Genomic DNA, 21884 nt, shown 5'->3' with positions numbered 1-21884 from the left:
GTACAACGTCCTGTGGTCGATGTTTAGTACTTGAATATTTGTAGCGTTTCATATTATGGTAGCACATTGTATTGATGTTCTGTGTACAACCTTCTGTGGTCGATGTTTAGTACTTGAATATTTGTAGCGTTTCACATTATGGTAGCACATTGTATTGATGTTCTGTGCACAACCTTCTGTGCTCAATGTTTAGTACTTGAATATTTGTAGCGTTTCATATTATGAATGACACCCCTCTGAAAGCAGTTGATAAAAACCTTGCAAGATATCCTTTTAAAGACTTTTAATTTCCTTCTCTGCTCTTCACACTGTTACTCTCTTATTTGCTCCCACCTACATCTTTTCTGTCTTGCTTTACTGGTACACTGCCAATTCATCTATGTGTACAGAACTAGAACATTCATTCAGTACATCTGCCTGATCGGCAGCATTTTTAACCTCCTCTTTTTCCAACTTTGTTTTGGCCTTCCCCTATTTCAACGCCAGTCATACCACTTCCTTATCTAACATCACCTTAGTGCATTCCAATTAGATGTGTTGCTCTTTTTGTGCAGTATACATGAGGCCATTTTCCAACTCACGCCACATCCCTGCACAGACCTTCCTCTTTTAATTGATTCCCTTTCTCTTGTGTCTCATTTTAGCTTGGCTGGTTGTCTCATTGCCCCTATTTCTGTCTTCTCCTGAAAAATAACTTCACTTTCTTCTTTACTCCATCCATAATGTGGTCCCATATCTCTTCTACTGTTCTTCTACTGTAAGTTCTCATCTTCTTTCCATGCTGTTTACCTAGTTATCTATTTAATTAACCAGTTAACTCCCACTAAACAAAAACGTTGCTTTACAGGGGCAGCTCATAGGGAGGGCTCCATAATAAAAACCAACAAGTTTTAACAGTAGCAAATCAACTGAAGCCCCTTATTTTGGTAGATGAAAGGAAACCAGGTTAACTTATTTAAGCCTGTGTTGACCTACCAGGAACATTGCAAAAGTCCAGTAGGATTACCATGACAGACAGCAGTACCAGTTTTTGCAAGAGTACTGCAGCCCTACTTCTGAATGTATTTCTCAAAAGAATGACGTCTATTTTCTAATAAGTTGAACTCTCTGCCTTTGTGGCACACCTCAGCATTATGTCAGACTTGACAAAGTAGTGGCTATTCTACTGGTGTTGTTTCATGAGCTGTCACCCCATTCACACTGGTTAGGTGTAGTTCAAGGGCTCTCCCTTCCAGGTCAGAAGCATTGGTCTCTAGTTATTGAATCTAGATTATTACAGCTTTTACTACGTCTCACCCTTCTTACTTTAGATGTGGATACCTCCCATTTCCCAGATACAACATTAAGGTCTCCCATGAATACTGTTCTCCCTCACTTTGCCTTTCCATTTATACTACTTTTGAACTTGTCAGGATTCTTGCTCTCTGAATATGGTAGTATTTGTACAGCACCATGAGTTACAAGCTCCATACACAAGATCATAATCTCAGTGTTTCCGTCATTTTCTTCATCACTTTTGCTGGCTTCTACAGTGCATTTTAATCCATCACAGATGTACATTACAATCTCATCTTATTCTCCCTGTTTGTTCTTTCTTTATGTCTAGAATACAGATGACATCATATCCCACTCTTTATGCAGTAACTGCTCATGATTACATCATTCAATATTTTCACCTTCCTGTAGAAGCAAAGGATTCCAGTGAGCCATTTTTACCAAGACTTCTGTCAGTATAGGGTAGCCCCTCCATCACTCTCACTGTCTTTCCTTTCTCTCCTATCCTCTTCCTTGTGCTTCATTGTTCTGTCGGTAATGATGTTCCCTCCTTGTATTTCAGTTTAAAATTATGATTTTTAATATATTTTTGTAATTCCACTTATAGAATATTCCTCGTATTCTGACTTAGAAGTTGGTAGCCTATAGCACAAATCCTCTGACCCAGTCTTGCTTTACAGTGACTTACTCTTTCATATCCCTACATACAGCACCAGTCTCTCAGTTATTTGCTGAACTGAAGTAGCACTTAGCGCATAGGATTGAGGGTCTGAGCTGTTAACAAGCTGCGTCTTCAAGCCAATAGTACAGATTTTGATTCTTTCCAGCTTCATTTCCCTACTATGTGACTCTGAGCAAGTCAATAACTAGACAGAGCTCCCTGATCGCCCATGAAAAGAGGCATTAGAATGCAGTAGGCTTATAAAGTTAACAAATGTATAGAGTAAAATAAATAATATGTTGTAATTCCCTTTCATTCTATGGCACACTTTCATGTGACAACAGTGGCTCCTCTTAGAAGACTTCTGTCCTGGTTATCTCCATGTAAAGCTCCCCCATTTCCACCTGTTTCTACATTGCCTTCTTGGCTGGATCAGCAGTCAGATCATTTGCTTCCCACATAAACAACTACATAGTTGATACTTCATCCCCATTCACTGGCTATGTTCAACATAGCTTGATTTAGTTTCTTCTTTGTGAGTTTGATCATCCTCTCTATCCAAACTGAATCCCTAATGTATCTGTCATCTCATGTAATGGATCTTCCATGATACAACACAGTTAGTTCCTTCAATGTTCACTTCCTTCTATCAGAGATGTAATTAGTCTTAGCAGCGCTCACGCAGCCATCTCTGACCTTCTGAGTTTATAAATGCCAGAGTGTGAAATGTGTCATCTTGCAATGTCAGAATTTGTGGTGAGTTTAGCTTGAGATTCAATTCTGGATTCATAGCTCACTCCATAATTTTTTGAAGACTTGTCATCTCCTTATGCGAGAATGTTTATTTAGGATCTATTTTTTCCAAGGCCCAACATTGCTTAAATATGGCAGATCAGAGTACTCATGGTCTATGTTAGACATTTTTTACTGTTAGGGTATCTATGCTCAGATCACAAAATTAAAGGACTGAGGATGGGTGGGAGTGAGTGCCCAATGCTGGCTTTTCATCCAAGGGAAAGGTAGAAAATCAGAGCTACAGCTTAAGCAAAATGAGGGAGATGACTGGGAGACAGGATAAACTGTCTGGACATGATTTGTTTTGTTTGTTGCCCATTTTCGATATTGTGGCTATTGATTATGTGGTCTCAAACCTGGCCAAAGCTTTTGACACAATTCCCCATTCAGGCATAGTAGAAAAGCAAAATAAACTGGGAATAAACCCCTATGTCACCTGCTGGATTCCCAACTGGCTTACAGTTAGGGTGCAGATAATAAAAATAGGAGAAGTTACCCCCACAAAGAACAGTCACCAGTGGAATCCCCCAAATGTTCTGTGATGGGACCTCTCCTGTTTGACACCTTGAAGTAAAAGCCATTACCAAAGGGCTCTGGCTAAGTTTGCAGAATACTGAGAGTTAGGAGCAGTCACTGAATCCCCACATGACTTAGTCATCCTGCAGGAAGGTTTGCCCCAAATAAATAAATGGTGCCAAATCATGAACTTAAACTAAATGCAAAAAAATGCATCCTTTGTGAAGTCCTCTATCCCCAAGAGCATACCAGATTGAAAATATGCCCCTAAATCTTGACCGAGCTGTTCAAGATTTGGGAATTTATGTGCACAGTGACATAACCTTTGACCAACATCTCCTTTTTTGCAAGAAAGTCCTTAATTATTAAACAGCTCATAAACAAAGGGATTATGTCTAGATGTATGGCAGCTCATAAACAGAGGGATTATGTCTAGATGTATGGCAGCTCATAAACAAAGGGATTATGTCTAGATGTATGACAACTCATAAACAGAGGGATTATGTCTAGATGTATGACAGCTCATAAACAAAGGGATTATGTCTAGATGTATGACATCTCGTAAACAAAGGGATTATGTCTAGATGTATGGCAGCTCATAAACATAGGGATTATGTCTAGATGTATGACAGCTCAAACAAAGGGATTATGTCTAGATGTATGACAGCTCAAACAAAGGGATTATGTCTAGATGTATGACAGCTCATAAACAAAGGGATTATGTCTAGATGTATGACAGCTCATAAAGAAAGGGTTTATGTCTAGATGTATGACAGCTCATAAACAAAGGGATTATGTCTAGATGTATGACAGCTCATAAACAAAGGGATTATGTCTAGATGTATGACAGCTCATAAACAAATGGATTATGTCTAGATGTATGACAGCTCATAAACAAATGGATTATGTCTAGATGTATGACAGCTCATAAACAAATGGATTATGTCTAGATGTATGACAGCTCATAAACAAATGGATTATGTCTAGATGTATGACAGCTCATAAACAGAGGGATTATGTCTAGATGTATGACAGCTCATAAACAGAGGGATTATGTCTAGATGTATGACAGCTCATAAACAAATGGATTATGTCTAGATGTATGACAGCTCGTAAACAAAGGGATTATGTCTAGATGTATGACAGCTCATAAACAAAGGGATTATGTCTAGATGTATGACAGCTCATAAACAGAGGGATTATGTCTAGATGTATGACAGCTCGTAAACAAAGGGATTATGTCTAGATGTATGACAGCTCATAAACAGAGGGATTATGTCTAGATGTATGGCAGCTCATAAACAGAGGGATTATGTCTAGATGTATGACAGCTCATAAACAGAGGGATTATGTCTAGATGTATGACAGCTCATAAACAGAGGGATTATGTCTAGATGTATGACAGCTCATAAACAGAGGGATTATGTCTAGATGTATGACAGCTCATAAACAGAGGGATTATGTCTAGATGTATGACAGCTCATAAACAGAGGGATTATGTCTAGATGTATGACAGCTCATAAACAAAGGGATTATGTCTAGATGTATGACAGCTCATAAACAGAGGGATTATGTCTAGATGTATGACAGCTCATAAACAGAGGGATTATGTCTAGATGTATGACAGCTCATAAACAAAGGGATTATGTCTAGATGTATGGCAGCTCATAAACAGAGGGATTATGTCTAGATGTATGACAGCTCATAAACAAATGGATTATGTCTAGATGTATGACAGCTCATAAACAAATGGATTATGTCTAGATGTATGACAGCTCATAAACAAATGGATTATGTCTAGATGTATGACAGCTCATAAACAAATGGATTATGTCTAGATGTATGACAGCTCATAAACAGAGGGATTATGTCTAGATGTATGACAGCTCATAAACAGAGGGATTATGTCTAGATGTATGACAGCTCATAAACAAAGGGATTATGTCTAGATGTATGGCAGCTCATAAACAGAGGGATTATGTCTAGATGTATGACAGCTCATAAACAAATGGATTATGTCTAGATGTATGACAGCTCATAAACAAATGGATTATGTCTAGATGTATGACAGCTCATAAACAAATGGATTATGTCTAGATGTATGACAGCTCATAAACAAATGGATTATGTCTAGATGTATGACAGCTCATAAACAGAGGGATTATGCCTAGATGTATGACAGCTCAAACAAAGGGATTATGTCTAGATGTATGACAGCTCATAGACAGAGGGATTATGTCTAGATGTATGACAGCTCATAAACAAAGGAATTATGTCTAGATGTATGACAGCTCGTAAACAAAGGGATTATGTCTAGATGTATGACAGCTCATAAACAAATGGATTATGTCTAGATGTATGACAGCTCATAAACAGAGGGATTATGTCTAGATGTATGACAGCTCATAAACAAATGGATTATGTCTAGATGTATGACAGCTCATAAACAGAGGGATTATGTCTAGATGTATGACAGCTCATAAACAAAGGGATTATGTCTAGATGTATGACAGCTCATAAACAGAGGGATTATGTCTAGATGTATGACAGCTCATAAACAAAGGGATTATGTCTAGATGTATGACAGCTCATAAACAAAGGGATTATGTCTAGATGTATGACAGCTCATAAACAGAGGGATTATGTCTAGATGTATGACAGCTCATAAACAAAGGGATTATGTCTAGATGTATGACAGCTCATAAACAGAGGGATTATGTCTAGATGTATGACAGCTCATAAACAAAGGGATTATGTCTAGATGTATGACAGCTCATAAACAAAGGGATTATGTCTAGATGTATGACAGCTCATAAACAGAGGGATTATGTCTAGATGTATGACAGCTCATAAACAGAGGGATTATGTCTAGATGTATGACAGCTCATAAACAAAGGGATTATGTCTAGATGTATGACAGCTCATAAACAGAGGGATTATGTCTAGATGTATGACAGCTCATAAACAAAGGGATTATGTCTAGATGTATGACAGCTCATAAACAGAGGGATTATGTCTAGATGTATGACAGCTCATAAACAAAGGGATTATGTCTAGATGTATGACAGCTCATAAACAGAGGGATTATGTCTAGATGTATGACAGCTCATAAACAAAGGGATTATGTCTAGATGTATGACAGCTCATAAACAGAGGATTATGTCTAGATGTATGACAGCTCATAAACAGAGGGATTATGTCTAGATGTATGACAGCTCATAAACAGAGGGATTATGTCTAGATGTATGACAGCTCATAAACAGAGGATTATGTCTAGATGTATGACAGCTCATAAACAGAGGGATTATGTCTAGATGTATGACAGCTCATAAACAGAGGGATTATGTCTAGATGTATGACAGCTCATAAACAGAGGGATTATGTCTAGATGTATGGCAGCTCATAAACAGAGGGATTATGTCTAGATGTATGACAGCTCATAAACAGAGGGATTATGTCTAGATGTATGACAGCTCATAAACAGAGGGATTATGTCTAGATGTATGACAGCTCATAAACAGAGGGATTATGTCTAGATGTATGACAGCTCATAGACAGAGGGATTATGTCTAGATGTATGACAGCTCATATACAGAGGGATTATGTCTAGATGTATGGATGCCATTGTATTCCTTTACTCAGCCGTCAGCAGATCAATCGTTGAATATAAAACCCCTTTATTATGTGTCCATCTAGACACATGCAACAACTGAAATACCTTATTAAAACAACATGTCCTGCATGAACCAACTCAAAGCCATGCCACTATTCTCAGTATCCTACACACTGCTAAGAGGTGACCCGTATTTGGCATAAAAGTCATGCGTTAACCAAATACTGATGAATTTACTGAACATCAACAAGAGCAAGTCAAATGGCATCAGATGTGCTTGTTCTATGGATTTAAACTTCTTTTGCAACATCAACAGAACAGTTTGGAGGGACAGGTATATCTCACAGAAGATACAGTTGCTCTGGAACAGACTCCCCATCCACATGAAACAAAGTTTATCCCTGTCCACATTCAATTCCAACTTGGGTATATAGATGGGAAACAGAAAATTTACCCCAGGACTGCACCTGTACTGCTAAAGGACAGAGGCAGCCCCTAAATTGTTTATCCTATGCATGTGGCCCCTCAAACTATCTGTGGTGTGTTTCCAGTTATTCTCATTAGAAGGTAGTATATAATTATTGACCATGGGGTGGGTAAGGTCAGTCTCTCAAATGGGATAGGTTAATTCTAGCAAAAAAGGGAAACTGGCTGGGTTTAAAATGGCCCACAAAGCAGTAAGCTTAGTGCTTACCTATGAACCTATACTAACTTAATCTATGATCAAATAAAAAAAATTGAGAAACCCATTATATTGATGGAAATAAAAGAACAGATAAAAAAAGTTCAAAGATAATAAACCCTTCTGGTAACAATAAAATTATACATATATATATATATATTCCCCCTCTTGCAAGTATACACTTATTTCTCCTATACTAAAGCATGTTTTGTCATTATGTTCCTCCAGTAGACCCATATCTCTGTTAAACTTTGAATATAAAATCACTGTCTGTTTATGAAAAAAAAATTAAATATTCCTCCAATTAATTAATGAAGACAGTTTTATATTAAATAGACAATCTCATGGTAATCTTAAAATAATTAGTACATTACTTGATTATGCCAATAATATGAAAAATGAACTATCAACAATTAACTTAGATCTAAATAAAGCCTTTGGTTCTGTTGATTGGTGTATCTTCTTGCTATCAACACAACTTCATATAGCTTATTAATTATCTTCATTAGTATTCTTTTGCTTTCATTAAATTAGGATCATTTACTTCCCAACTGCTAAAATTAGGAAAGATGCAAAACAGGCTTGCCTATTGTCTCCATTATTATTTACTTTGGTGATTGAACCTTTTGCTGATTATATAAGATCAAAGTCAAACATTCATGGGTTTCAAATCCAACCATCCATTCTCAACCCCTTTTCCAATTTTGCCCATGGTATTGGGGTGTCACTTCCACAATGACAATCATCTCAAGTCAAGGTTTACACTGCCAGATGGCAAGCTCTGCAGCAGTAGTTCATTCATTCCACTCACTCACGCACACACTCTCACCTACAGCCAATTTGAAGTGTCTAATCCACCTACTGCATGTCTTTGGAATGTGGTAGGAAACCGGAGTACTCAGGGGAACCTGCATGACCACAGGAGGACATACAAACTTCACACGGAAGGCACCCCAGCCGAGAATTGAACCAGAGAACTTCTTGCTGTGAGATGACAACACTAACCACTGTACCAACATGGCTACCCTCAGGGGTTTCAAATAACTGATAATTATAGTTCTAAGATCCAGCTCTTTGAAGATGATATTTTGACAGTTAATAATTTTGATGCATCTGTAACATTTCTAATTAAATCATTAGAATTTTATAAATCTGTATCTGGACTTAATTTTCATAGTAGTAATATGGACATATTATTGAGTAATAAAAATTAAATGAGGCATTAAAGAAGATTAATGAATTTAATTAGGGATAATAGATTAAATATTTGGGAAATACTTTGTCATAGAATTGCAAGGAAATAACATTAATTACAATATTATTTAGATTCTATTAAAGCATTAATAAACAAATGGAATGCAATTTTCTATAAAAGATAGGTTAACATTATGAGGATAAATCTGTAGAAATATTATATATTATTCAAATAATGTGTCTTTACCTTTCTAAAGAGCAATTAAGAAACTTAATAGAGTACTTTTATAATTCTTTTGGCTTTCTGGCAAATTTAAATTGGCTCTGAGGCACCATATGAGAGGTTGGATGAATGGTTGAATGGGATCTCTAGATGCTGAATTCTATGCTTTAGCATCTGTCATTAAAACTGTGGCTTTCTGGCTAAATTCATATTATTCACTAAATAGAAAAAAATCATAAGATTATTTGGATGGATAGTGATAACAGTATACTAGACTACATTCTCAGATCTCAAAAATAATTTTAAATGGTTGTTAAAGAAATATTTTATTAAAACTATTAATAAAACCTCTGATTCATTTTATATAAATATTTTAAATACATTCAGAGACTTTATTTTTAAAATCCTCACTTTAAAGCTTAGATCTTTACAATATGTCCCAGAGCTTTCATTGAGGATTGCATTTATACTCTTAATTTCTCTAAAATATTATTTTTAAATCGTATTTTAATTTACTGGTATCAAAGGATGAATGGAACACAGTTACTTCAGAATTCATAATGTGTAAATGTGATATCGATATGAACAAAAGGATAATTATACAAACAGAGAACATATTAGTTTTGATGAACTTCCATTTAGTATTTCATACAAATAAAGCTTGCTGCATGGGCAATATGTTTCTTCAGTTGATTAGATGTAAAATTGATTTAATGGCTATATAATAAAAAATAATTGTTCAACTTTTACTGATTATCTAAACAATCTTGAACTAAGAAATGATTAAGGAAAATTATACTCACATTAAAAATCTTTATTGGGAATATTTCATACTGATCAGTCACACAAACTTATCCTGAAGTTCATAAACGTTTAATATTGATGTTAAGTTGTCAATCTTGCCTTCATTCTTGCTGGATGGGTTCAGAGCTGAACCTCGGCTCCGACTCGGCCGCTTACTAAAGCTCAAGAGCTAATTTTACTGGCTCGAGGCAACCCTATATCCCATGATGCTAGGCGATAACTACCCAGATCTCGTTTGCCGCTTCGCTGATGAGGTGCGTTTTACTGGCTCTTGGTAAGTGTTGGGATTTTCATTACTTCAAAGTCACCTTTGAAACTTAGCCTTCCCACTTCCCTTCTTTGTTTAGTTAGCTAACAGTTATATTACACCCCTTTTCCCGTTAGTGCTAATTTTTTTCCCCTTTTATCCATTTTAATCCCTCCCCCTACTTTAGGCCTTAGGCCTGATCCTTTCCTAGTTCCTGACAGGGATTCTCTGCTGTGTCTGTGGTGTGCTTGTGTATCCCTGTTTAACCAGTTTGCTTGGATTGGGTGTGTGTGTGTGTGTGTGTGTGTGTTTTTTTACTTGTGCCTTTTCTTCGACAGTACTATGTCGAAGGACACAAAGGTCTCAGGCTTCAAGAAGTGTGACTCGTGCTGTCAGAAGATGTCTCTGACAGACGGTCACACTTCTTGTGTTTACTGCCTGGGACCCCTGCACCTGCAGGACTCTTGTTCTGTGTGCCATGCATTCAGCCCAAGAGTCCTGCAGGAGTGCGGGAACAAATTAATATTAAGGGGCTTATTAAAGCCCGAGGGCTCCCCGCCTAAGTCCGTGCCGGGGAAGCCCTCAAAGCCAGCAAAACCGTTGGCTCTGAGTACTAAGCCTTCGGCTGCTGGCTCATCATCTGTGGCAACATCGGCTCTGGCTGGAGCCGATGCTTTGGTGCCACAGCTTCCAACTTCGGCTCCACTCGGCGCCAATACTGCTGAGCCTTTACTTTCACGGTCGGTTCTGGCTGGAGCCGACGTATCTTCGGCTCCATCCATCTCCAGAAAAAGATCCAGATCTCCATCTCTGGAATCGATCCATTCGGATCCAGGGTCGCCCTTGCTCTCAGAGCGGAGCCATCGGAGCTGTTCTTCTCGGTCGTCCAGGCTTTCCGACCATGACCTCGAGAGAGTGGTCAGTAGACTATTAAAGTCTCAGGCACTGGCCCAAATGTTTCATAGCCTGTCTCATCAGACAGTGGCTATTTAAACTCTACCTACTATTCCTCCTTCGACTCTCCCTCAGAGTTCGGAGCCGGAGTTCCTCCGAGCCGTGACTGTTGTGGCGATGGAGCCAATACCTCCCCCTTTGGCTCTGTCGTCTTCTGCTCTGATCTCCTCCTTGATACCTTCATTGGAGAGATCCAGGTGCCTGGTCTCTCTCGCCGGCTCCAAGGGGGCGAGTGGCATCTGACACTTGTCTGACCCCGTTCTCCCTCTCGGAGCATCAGCGCTGATGAGCTCGGCCCCGACATCGGCTTTGGAGCCATCCCTGTTGGTGCAGCCTGGGGTTCTTACCTCTTCGGAGTGGGAGCCCTCTGGCCTATCTGATAGTGGAGCCTTCGAGGTGATGAGGAGTGTAGTAGCCCCAGGGCATGGTCAACAGTCAGCTCCATCAGCTCCTCCCGCTACAGTGCCTGCTGATGTCTCTTCCCACTCTCTTGCTCCCGGACCCAGAGACCCAATGCCTCAGGTTTCCCCACTGGGAATATCTTCCTCTTCTGAGGCTTCTCCTGACCCTTCAGGTGAACCTCCACGCAAGAGGACATGTAAGAGGAAGCATGTGGACTCCCCTGAGTCCATTACATCTGATACCGACTTGGATGAGTCGGAAGGATCCCCAAGGTCCCCCTCTGAGGATGTCTCCTTTTCAGACATCCTTGAAATCCTGAAACAGAGGGGAAACTGGTCTTCCCTTAATCCTTCTGAGGATGAGTCAGTTTACCTGGAGGCATTTGGTTCTCGACCCTCCTCCTCCTGGGTGTCTCTGCCTTTCGACCCCCTTATGGACATGGTGGCACGGAAGGCATGGACAGCCCTGGATTCGGTGGAACCCACCCCACGGAGGCCTTCTAAATTTATTACGGCTCCAGCGGATAGGCAATTTCTAACAAAAGGTGTCCCGGTTGATGCCATGGTGGTGGCTGCAGCCATCAAGAAGGAACTAGCCAATCCTTCAGTACCTATCCATCCTCCTGACAAGGATTCTAGGACTATGAATAGGTACAGCAAGTGGATGTTTTCTTCAGCGACCTTTGCCATGTGGTCGCTGAATTACTTGTGTCACTTCACCCGCCTTCAGAGAGATGTTCTCAAAGAGTTGGGTGAAGTTTTACAGGATCCATCAACTGCTGGGTCCCAAGAGAAAATCAACTCACAGCTGGGAACCCTAAACTCCATTGTTAACTCCTCCATGAGGCTCATTTCATATGCAGCCGATGGAGCGAGTAGGGCTGCAGGCACAGGTGTGGCCTTAAGACGTCACGCCTGGATGTGGTTTTGTAATTTTGCAGACCCCTTCAAGGCATCCTTCACTAACTCCCCCTTTGATGGTTCGACGTTGTTCGGCTCTCAAGTGAAAGACACCTTGACCAGATGCGAGCAAGATGGCAAGACTCTTTCTGCCGTAGGAGTCAATTTCTCCACCCCTTCCAGACCATATGTTAAGGGTCAAAAGGGTGGAAAAATGTGGTTCCGCAAATCACAAGGAGTCACGCCTGATGCAAGAGGTCAGTTTACCCCCAGAGGCAGAGGGGGTAACAACAACAGATGCCGCCCAAGAGGCAGAGGGGGTCTGCAGAATCAGGGTAACAGAGAGTCTCTCTCTGACAAACCCTTCCAACATCCCTGAGATGTTGCCCGACTGTCCACCTTCGGAGGCAGTTGGGGGAAGATTATTGCTGTACCCAAAAGCCTGGCTCTCCCTTACTTTAGACAAATGGGTACAGTCGGTTATATCCGAGGGTTACAAAATTCCCTTTATCCAAACCCCAACACAACAAAAGGGATCCCTTCCAGACATTCCATCCAGTCTAAGAGAACAAACAGTGCTAGAAATTTCAAAACTACTAGCAAAAAGGGCCATCCAGCCAGTCCCAGCAGAACAAATAAGATCCGGAGTCTACTCAAAGTTCTTTTTGGTACCAAAAAAAACAGGGGACTGGAGACCAATATTAGATCTCAGCAAACTAAACAAGTTTGTAAAAAAGACAAGATTCCGGATGGTCATGCTACAGTCCATTATACCCTTTCTGGGCAAGGACAATTGGATGTGCTCTGTGGACCTTCAGGACGCGTACTATCACATCAAAATTCACAGGCACTCCAGGAGGTTTCTCCGCTTCTGGCTGGGGGCCAGTCACTACCAATTCAGAGCCCTGCCCTTTGGTCTCACTACAGCCCCCAGAGTGTTCACCAAATGTATGGCAGTGGTTATGGCTCACCTGAGGCATCAAGGATTCCAGGTGTTTCCATATCTAGACGACTGGCTCCTCACTGCCACCACCAGGCATCAACTTCTTCAGGCCAGAGATTACACCATCCACATTTGCAGAGGGCTAGGAATCTCTATAAATTTTGAAAAGTCTGTCTTGTTGCCTTGTCAATCTATTACCTTTATAGGCGCCAACTTGGACACCGTGCAGCTTTCAGCAAAGCTAACAGATCAAAGGATTTTAGATATCCAAAATCATGTCCATGTTCTGCTTCAGAGTGACAGAATTCAGGCCAGGTATGTCCTGAAAGTAGTAGGGCTCATGGCGGCCACCATCACACTTCTTCCTCTTGCCCATTTTTACATGCGTCTTCTACAGTGGATGCTTTTCGCCCAATGGTCTTTCCAACAACTCCCCATGCACTACAAGATCATGATAACTCCAATTTGCAAAAATCATCTCTCTTGGTGGATGAGCTCCCATCAAGTCCATCAAGGCAGACCCTTTATTCCCCCCCTCTCCGGTCACCACGGTCACTTCGGACGCCTCCCTCATTGGGTGGGGGGGGGGGCATTTTCAGGGCAGGACAGTCCACGGCACATGGCAACCTTTCGAATGCCACCTGCACATAAATGTCCTGGAGATGAGAGCAGTGCTTTTGATGTTGCAAGCCCACCAAGACTCTCTTCTCCTGGGGACTATTGCAATCCAAACGGACAATATGTCCGTAGTGTGGTATATCAACAAGCAGGGCGGAACCAAGTCCTATCCCCTGTGTCGAGAAGCTCTCAGACTTTGGCAATGGGCGATCTCTTCTCAGTGGTTTCTGATAGCAACGCATATCCCCAGGAAGTCCAACATCATAGCGGACAGGTTGAGCAGAGCTATCCTCATGCCACACGAGTGGTCTCTCAAACAATCTGTGACGGAAGAGATTTTTCAGAAGTGGGGCCTTCCTTGCTGCAATCTTTTTGCTACACCTCAAAACAGCAAATGCCCCGACTTCTTCACTCTCTTCCCCCTGCCAGGCCATCCCCCCAGAGATGCTCTAGTCCATGATTGGCCTCGGGGACTTCTTTACGCCTTTCCACCCCTTACGTTAATATCACAGGTAATTCAGAAAGCAACCGCCTTGAGAGCCAAGATGATTCTCAGTGCCCCTTATTGGCTTCGGCAGATATGCTTTCCATTCCTGCATCGTTATCTCTTGGAGCAGCCTTGGCATCTGGATCCAGTGCCAGATCTTTTGGCCCATCAGTCGGGGCAGCTGCACCAATCCCTCCATTCTCTCAACCTCACTGCTTGGTTGCTCCACTTTCATCCCTAGCCAAGCTTCCTATGATTTCAAATCCTGTCAGGGATATTATAGTAGCTTCCCTTAAATCTTCTACCAGAAGGATTTACACTAGTAAATGGCAATGTTTTTCCTTCTGGGAAAAGGCTAGAAATATAGATCCATTCACTGCTCCAATTCACTCGGTCTTAGATTTCCTAGCTGAAATTTTTCATTCAGGGTCTTCATCCTCCACAGTAAAAGTTCAGTTGGCAGCCATTTCAAATTTTCACATAGGTCTGTCAGACTGCAGCATCATGTCCCATAAGCTTTGCAAAGCATTCCTGAGAGGTGTCTTTTTACTCAAAGATCCTCCACCACAGTGGGATCTAAACCTAGTTTTAACATCCTTGATTCTACCTCCCTTTGAACCTGCAACTTCCTGTTCACTGAAATTACTTTCCTGGAAAACACTCTTCATGGTCGCTGTTACATCTGCTAGGAGAGTATCTGAACTTTATGCCCTCTGCATTCGTCCTCCTTACTTAGTCTTCCACAAAGACAGAGTTTCTCTAAGAACGAACCCCTCTTTCATACCCAAGGTGGCTTCGCAGACAAATTTAAATCAATCAATTGACCTCCCAGTTTTCTTCCCTAATTATATGAACAGGGCAGAGCAAAAACTGCATTATCTGGATGTTCATCGTCAGCTCCGATATTATTTGGACAGAACTAAACAAATCAGGAAATCTGATCAACTCTTTTTATCTTATGCAGAAAATAGGAAAGGCTTTCCAGTATCCAAGTTAACTTTGTCTAGGTGGCTCTCTTCTTTGATCACGTATATTTACCAACTCAGAGGTAAAGAATTGCCTTCTAGGCCAAGAGCCCATTCAACCAGGGCACTAGCCACATCAACAGCCTTTCAAGCCAGACTACCAATAGACACCATTTGCGCGGCAGCCACATGGGCTTCTCCTCATACCTTTGTATCGCATTACAAATTGGACATGGCCTCCAGAAGCAGGGCAAACTTTGGTTCCACTGTTCTCAAGAGTCTGTTCCAATGAGCCACCCAGGATGAAGGTGCTAGGGATGCGGTCCCATCCAAGAAGAATGAAGGCAAGATTGACAACTTAACATTGAGAAGTTATGTACCTACCATAACGTTCCATGTTAGTTGTCTTCTCTCACCTTCTTTCTTCCGTCCCGCCCGCCATCCCCCTAGCCTGGACAGACCAAGAAGTTTTTCCCCCTTCTTTGAAGGGTCCTGATCTTGCATTTTCAGCCAAATACCTTGTCCTAGGGTAACTTCAGCTTAGATACCGATCCTTTCGGGGTTATCCTTTTCCTCCTCCTCCTCTCCAGTTGGAGGACTATATTGCCTAGGTTGTTTTTCAGCTACCAAACGAGATCTGGGTAGTTATCACCTAGCATCATGGGATATAGGGTTGCCTCGAGCCAGTAAAATTAGCTCTCGAGCTTTAGTAAGTGGCCGAGTCGTAGCCGAGGTTCGGCTCCGAACCCATCCAGCAAGAAAGAAGGCGAGAGAAGACAACTAACATGGAACGTTATGGTAGGTACATAACTTCTCATTTTCATCCAAGAAAACTACATTTTCTTTATATTAGAGATTATTTTCATGGGGATTTTTGCACAGAACCTTTATTACTCTTCTTGAAATAAAACGTATGCATAAAAAAGATATTGGATATTAGAAGCATAAATCTTTACTAAAAGCTGATTGGCAACATTACTTGGGGAAAAAAAGCATAGTTTTTAAAAGTTTTATAGACAAATGTAATTTTTCTAAAACAATTGCTTTATTTAATATCTCAAGTCTTGGAACTGTTCCTAGAATGCAATATTCTTTTCTCTCTGGTATGTTTTGACCATTGCTAGGTTAAAATTAAGTCTTTTTTTATAATAATATTGATTTATGATTCTTACAATAGTTTTATATTAGATAAAAATAGTAATACTCTAATAAATTTGATGCAGACATCATGTAAATATTTTTTTGTTTGTTTTTCTGGATGCTAATGTGTTGTGTTATTGTGTTAAATTTGAATAAAAACTTTTTCAAAAGAAGGAAAAAATAAAGTTAGGTAGCAAAGTCTATAGCATTTGGGTAAGGAGAAGAAAATAAAAAGCAAAGGATGATATAAAAAGATGCATAAAAGGAAGTGGATAATATAAATGAGATTTCATTACATGTAAGCAGACTAAAATAATGTGAGAATAATTGCAGCAGTTGAATAGTTTAAAAATCAATGCATATATACTTTGCAATATGTGAGATGTGTAGCTACAGGTAACTGGGAAATGTCTGAACTGAAATGAAGAAAACAGTAATATTGACAACTGGGATAGCAGGCATTTTAAGAAGTGAAGAGGTTAACATCATGGATGTGCAGCTAGAGTGTTAGTATATGACTTAAGAAGAAAAATAAAGGCAGTGGGGATGATTGTGGTATATGCGTATACAAATAAAGGGGACAGGAAATGAATGTTTGAAGAGATAAAAACGTATGCAATAATTCACTTAAACAGGTTCACAGGATGATATCAGGCTATTGACTCAGAGGCCCTTACAAGCCTAGACAAGAATTTCACCCATGTTCCCTCAAAGTCAGCACCTGTTTCCTCTGTCCAGCAGGGACACAGGTGGGATCCCAGGGGTACATTTTCTGTTTCCCATCCAGTCATTCAGGTTCCTCTTAAAGAGGGCTATAGAGGTACTCTGCTTGACATGGAGAGGGAGTCTATTCCACAGATGAGGGAGTCTCTAGGACACAAATCTATCCTGCCAACAAGTTCTATTAATGTCACAGAACAGGTTAAGGCCTTGCATGTGGCTTGTGCTAGTGGAGTTTGTCTTATGGATATGCAGAAACTCCATCAAGGCTAGGTCTGAAATGGCCTTGTATGCCAGATGCAGGTCAGCTCTGAGCAGTCTGTATGAGACTGAGTAGAGGGACAGGGCATTTATCCTATCTGTATAGGATAGGTGTTTGAAACCCTGGATTTTCCTGGTCAGGAACTTCTGTGGTCTCTCCAACTGCTGCATGTGTTTGTCAAGGTACATTCTGAAGGGGATCTTATGCTCTATAATGGGTCTGATAAAGGAGGAGTACAGGGATGTTATGACTTCTTTGTTCCTAGATGAAATACCCTTATTTATGAGGTCGGTCATATAGAAAGCCTTTCCTACAATGGAAGCAATGTGGTGGTCAAAAGTCAGGTTGCTATCAACTTTTATTACATCAAGCAGCTTGTAATTGAAGGAATTAAAAGGCAAAGCAATGCAGGATATTATAACAATGACAGGAGTAATGAACATGGCAGATTAAAGTTAAAAAAAGAAAGTGCATTTACATATAAGAGATGGAATCTCAGGACAGAAATAGAGCATGTAATAGGTTCAAAGAAAATGAAAAAAATTAATACAGGAAGTAAAGAAGCAGTATTTTCTGGTCACAGAGCAATATGGGCATTAATAGGTGAGAATGAAAAAAAATAAAAGAAGGAGAAGGCATAAAAAGTTAATAGGAAATACATTAAATAAAAATGTTTATGAAAAGAAAGGAGGTAATTGTGAAAGAACCATATAATAATGATGCCTTTTTACAAGAATATAACATATTGATCAATAATGTATAAAGAAAAATATAAAAAATACATTAAAATAGAACTGAGAGGATTAAAAAGAAGATAAAATATAAGAGACAAAAGGATATTTAAGAGAAGTTATTGAAACTAGGAAATGGAAGCTATTAGAGATGAGAAATTATATTATTATAATGCATAGAAAGTTAAAATAATATTGTTTAGACAGATTTTTTTAAAAGTAAAAATGTGATAATTTTTTTAGGTAAACAGGTAAAATATAATTAGAGGAAATGGAGTTTGGGACAGACAAGGAAGGTGAAAACTATAAGCAAGACAAGAGTGCTTATGTTGTGGAGGAGTATGTAAGACAGATATACAAGAAGAATCAGGTGGGAAGAGGAATTGTAGAAAGTGAAAAATAATATGTAGTAAAAGAAATATGAAATGAATTGCCATGAAAAGCATTAGAAAAATTACTAAATAAATAGAAGGAATAATTTGCACACAAGCCATATGCAGTCACCACAAAAGGAAACATTTTGGACATAGTCGACTGAAGGAATGACAAAATGAAAAAAATGGGAGAGTTATAAAGTTATAAAGTTTATACGGGAAAAGGGAGGAAAATACCTGAAACCAACATCACTAGGAAATTCACATAATACAATCTGACATGCTGACATGCACGAACATGGCTTTTAGTAGTTTGCAATTGTGATACAAAATTTATTTTTTTTGGTTAAGAGTGGAAGATTTACTGGAGAAAATGTGTTTATGGACCACAGTTCCAAATTACTTATAGCTGGTGATGTGCTCCTGTGTTGGAAAAGCATGGATTGCTTTTTATAATTCAATATTTCAGGGATTTCTATTTTTTTTCTTGTAGGAAGCTAGATTGCCTGGTAATAATTTCTTGTCTCTAGGTAGTGTCAATATGGCTTACGAGTGTTTGGATTCACACAGTTATCTGATATTTAACTTTTATTAGGGTGATAATATGAAGAAGAACAAAACTGAATATTGTCTGGCTAAGTATGGCTAAAGTACAGAAATGTCTTTACACTAGTGAGGTCACAGAACGAACTGTTACAAAGTGATATTTTCCAGTGATACAGTTAAATATGACTACAATAAAAGGGTATAAGTAGTAATTTGAAGAGGCTGGTAGAGTACCTGAAGTTTGTATGTAGTCTACACTGGACTTTTTTTCTAGAACATTTGTCAGTGCAGATGGGTCATGCGATTATTTGAACTGGACCATGTATGTGTGATTATGGGAGTAAGAGCTAGAGTTATGTCTGCAGGTGAAGTTTATATCCTTCAAATCAATGCATTTGCTACTGAGTGCACCTATCTGTGCAATGTTTTGCCAGGTATATTAATGAATTAGCATGGAGGAGTATAGAGTCATACTGTAGAAAGAGTTTTGTGTTGACTGACTTTATGTTTCAAAGTGCAAGTTTGTTTACTGGAGTTTATTTGACAAAAATGCAGACACTGCATTCATAACTAAATAACAGATGCATATAATAGTCTGATTGTAATCTCATCCATATCAGGCATCTGTTAATGTTCTGGATGTATCACCTGATTTAAGAGTCCATGGTCTAAGCAAACATGTAAGCTGCCTTCTATTGTTATATTCGGGTTCATTCATGTGGATGACCCTGTTATTTTCACAATAATTTTATTCACTCCAGTATGTTGTTGTTGCTAACTACTATTGAATCAATCTTACTTCTTGCCAACCATATGCTGTGTTAGCATTTAAAAAGGATTCACTTACAAGGTGAATAGTTGCTCATCTTAAACTGTGAACATGTTAGGACTCAGCATGTGATGCTGGCATGACATAATGCTACATTAACCATATCTGTGGCATTTAGTGATGGAGCTCCAACCTTGTTATAGATCAGCCAGGTTCAATTAAAGGCTCAGTTGCTTCAGGAGTTGGCCAAGGGGCGATAGGAATAAGCAGCTGATGTCAGTTCACCCACTCCAGGAGATGGAAGTCAATTAATTCCTGCTGCAAGAACACCACGTGGAGACGGGCCAGTACTGTACCCCAGTGCAAATGGAATTGAGGGCGCAAGTCTAACCAAGGAGTATACAACCCCATCAGACCATATATAGTCAGAAACGTGCACCTCAAAGAAGCTCCATGTTACTATGTTAAAAGGCATTACATAATACTTACTAATCAGAGGAAGAGGTTGTAGAATGAAAAAGGAAACACTTTTAACTTCCTAGGATGCCAGATACAGTCCCCATTTCTCACTCAGATCATACATTTTTAAACAGGTATGGTACACAACCAATAACTGAAAGGAAAATCTTTATAATCATTTGGTTCATTATTGTTTAGTTTGTTAAAAAAATGTCAGTCAGCAGCTCAATATATCTGATAAACTGTTTTTCTGAAATGAAATGGTGAAAAAATACCTGCATTAATGATACGCTTACCAGAAAGTATTATTGCTGGGAAAGTTAATGACCGACAAATATGACCAGACAAAGATCTTTTGCTGTTTTAATCATAGCAACAAGGTTTCTCCAAGTAAGTCATAGATTTGTAGCTAAATATCAATCAGAATTAGGCATGCATTAAATTACCTATAAAGTTTGTACCATGCAGTTAATGAACCCGATGTCATTTGTCTGCAGGAACACATCCCGACTTTGTTACTGAATGGGTATCAGAGCCTGGATGACTTTAAGGAACTAAAAGAACTGCATTTGAATGAACTAAACATCACTGACCCAGAGGACAGGGCAAAACTCCTAACAGCAGCAGATCTTCTATTCGATTATGACAGTAAGTTTCTTTCTGGGTTCGTTCTGAAATGTTCCTTTGATTTATGTCTGTGTATTAAATATGCTATTTAGAGTTGGTGAGAACACAAACAAAACAACAGTAAACTGAATAAATAAAATAAGAAAGACCAATACGGCTCACAGACAGAAACCAGAAACCCTTATTTAGCGCTTTCGTCAGCTGTCAGCATTGACTTCAGAATACAAAAAAGCACACTGAACCACTTGTTAAATATGCACTTTTGTCACGACTCACAATAATTAAACAGTTAGTTAATTTTAAAAGGTATATGTTCATATTATTTAAGAAAACTAAAATTAATAATAAATTCTCTATAATACTAGCAGCAGGAAAAGCATAATTTTCTATGCATAACATTAATAGCAGCTTTTGGAGCAGACAGAGCTGTATTGTGCCAACTGGGATGATAAACCATATAAAAACTGTGCAAAGCTAACAATCAGATTCTCAGAAATAAATAACAATAAATAACCTCTTAATTCTTTCTCAGTCTATTAGCTTAAAATGTCCTTAATAAAAAAAATTAATTTTTTATTTACATATGAAATTCAGCTTTTAACTTGAGATAGCTAGAAATGGAAACAGTTTCATTAAGCCCAGGGGGGGTATGTTGCATTGCATCTAAGCTGCCACATTAATTCTCAATACTCTAAAAAAATGTCAGAAGGACCCCCCCTGTCATTGTTTCCTATCTGTTCAAGGGCACTGAATTTGAACTGATGACCAGGGTGTTCTTTTATGTGTTTGCATAACGCATTCTTGAGATTGTTCATTTTAATGCCATATAAATGTTGGTAAACTCGCTTATTGAGGCTATTGATAGTCTTCCCTATATAGAAACTATAGCACTGTTGGCAAATCGCTATATATATTAGACGTCTACTTTGACAATTAAGCCTTTGCTTCAGGACTACACTGACATACCACACAATACCA

The 21884-nt window shown here is 39.3% G+C and overlaps 1 protein-coding gene across 1 annotated transcript in view; it reads left to right on the top strand.

Annotated features, from left to right (window-relative positions):
• Positions 1 to 21884, top strand: part of SASH3 (SAM and SH3 domain containing 3) — an 842462-nt gene that overhangs the window by 798102 nt on the left and 22476 nt on the right. The window contains exon 7 of the mRNA XM_044057147.1: positions 20777 to 20927. Within this exon, the coding sequence (XP_043913082.1) occupies positions 20777 to 20927 (151 nt within the window). The remainder of the gene's footprint in view (positions 1 to 20776; positions 20928 to 21884) is intronic.

The sequence above is a fragment of the Protopterus annectens genome, chromosome 15.part0 (genome assembly GCF_019279795.1).
Source record: "Protopterus annectens isolate FY-2018-M chromosome 15.part0, PAN1.0, whole genome shotgun sequence".
NCBI classification, from domain to species: domain Eukaryota; kingdom Metazoa; phylum Chordata; order Ceratodontiformes; family Protopteridae; genus Protopterus; species Protopterus annectens.
Note: the sequence above shows the minus strand (reverse complement) of the source record. Positions and strands in the feature narration are given on the sequence as shown.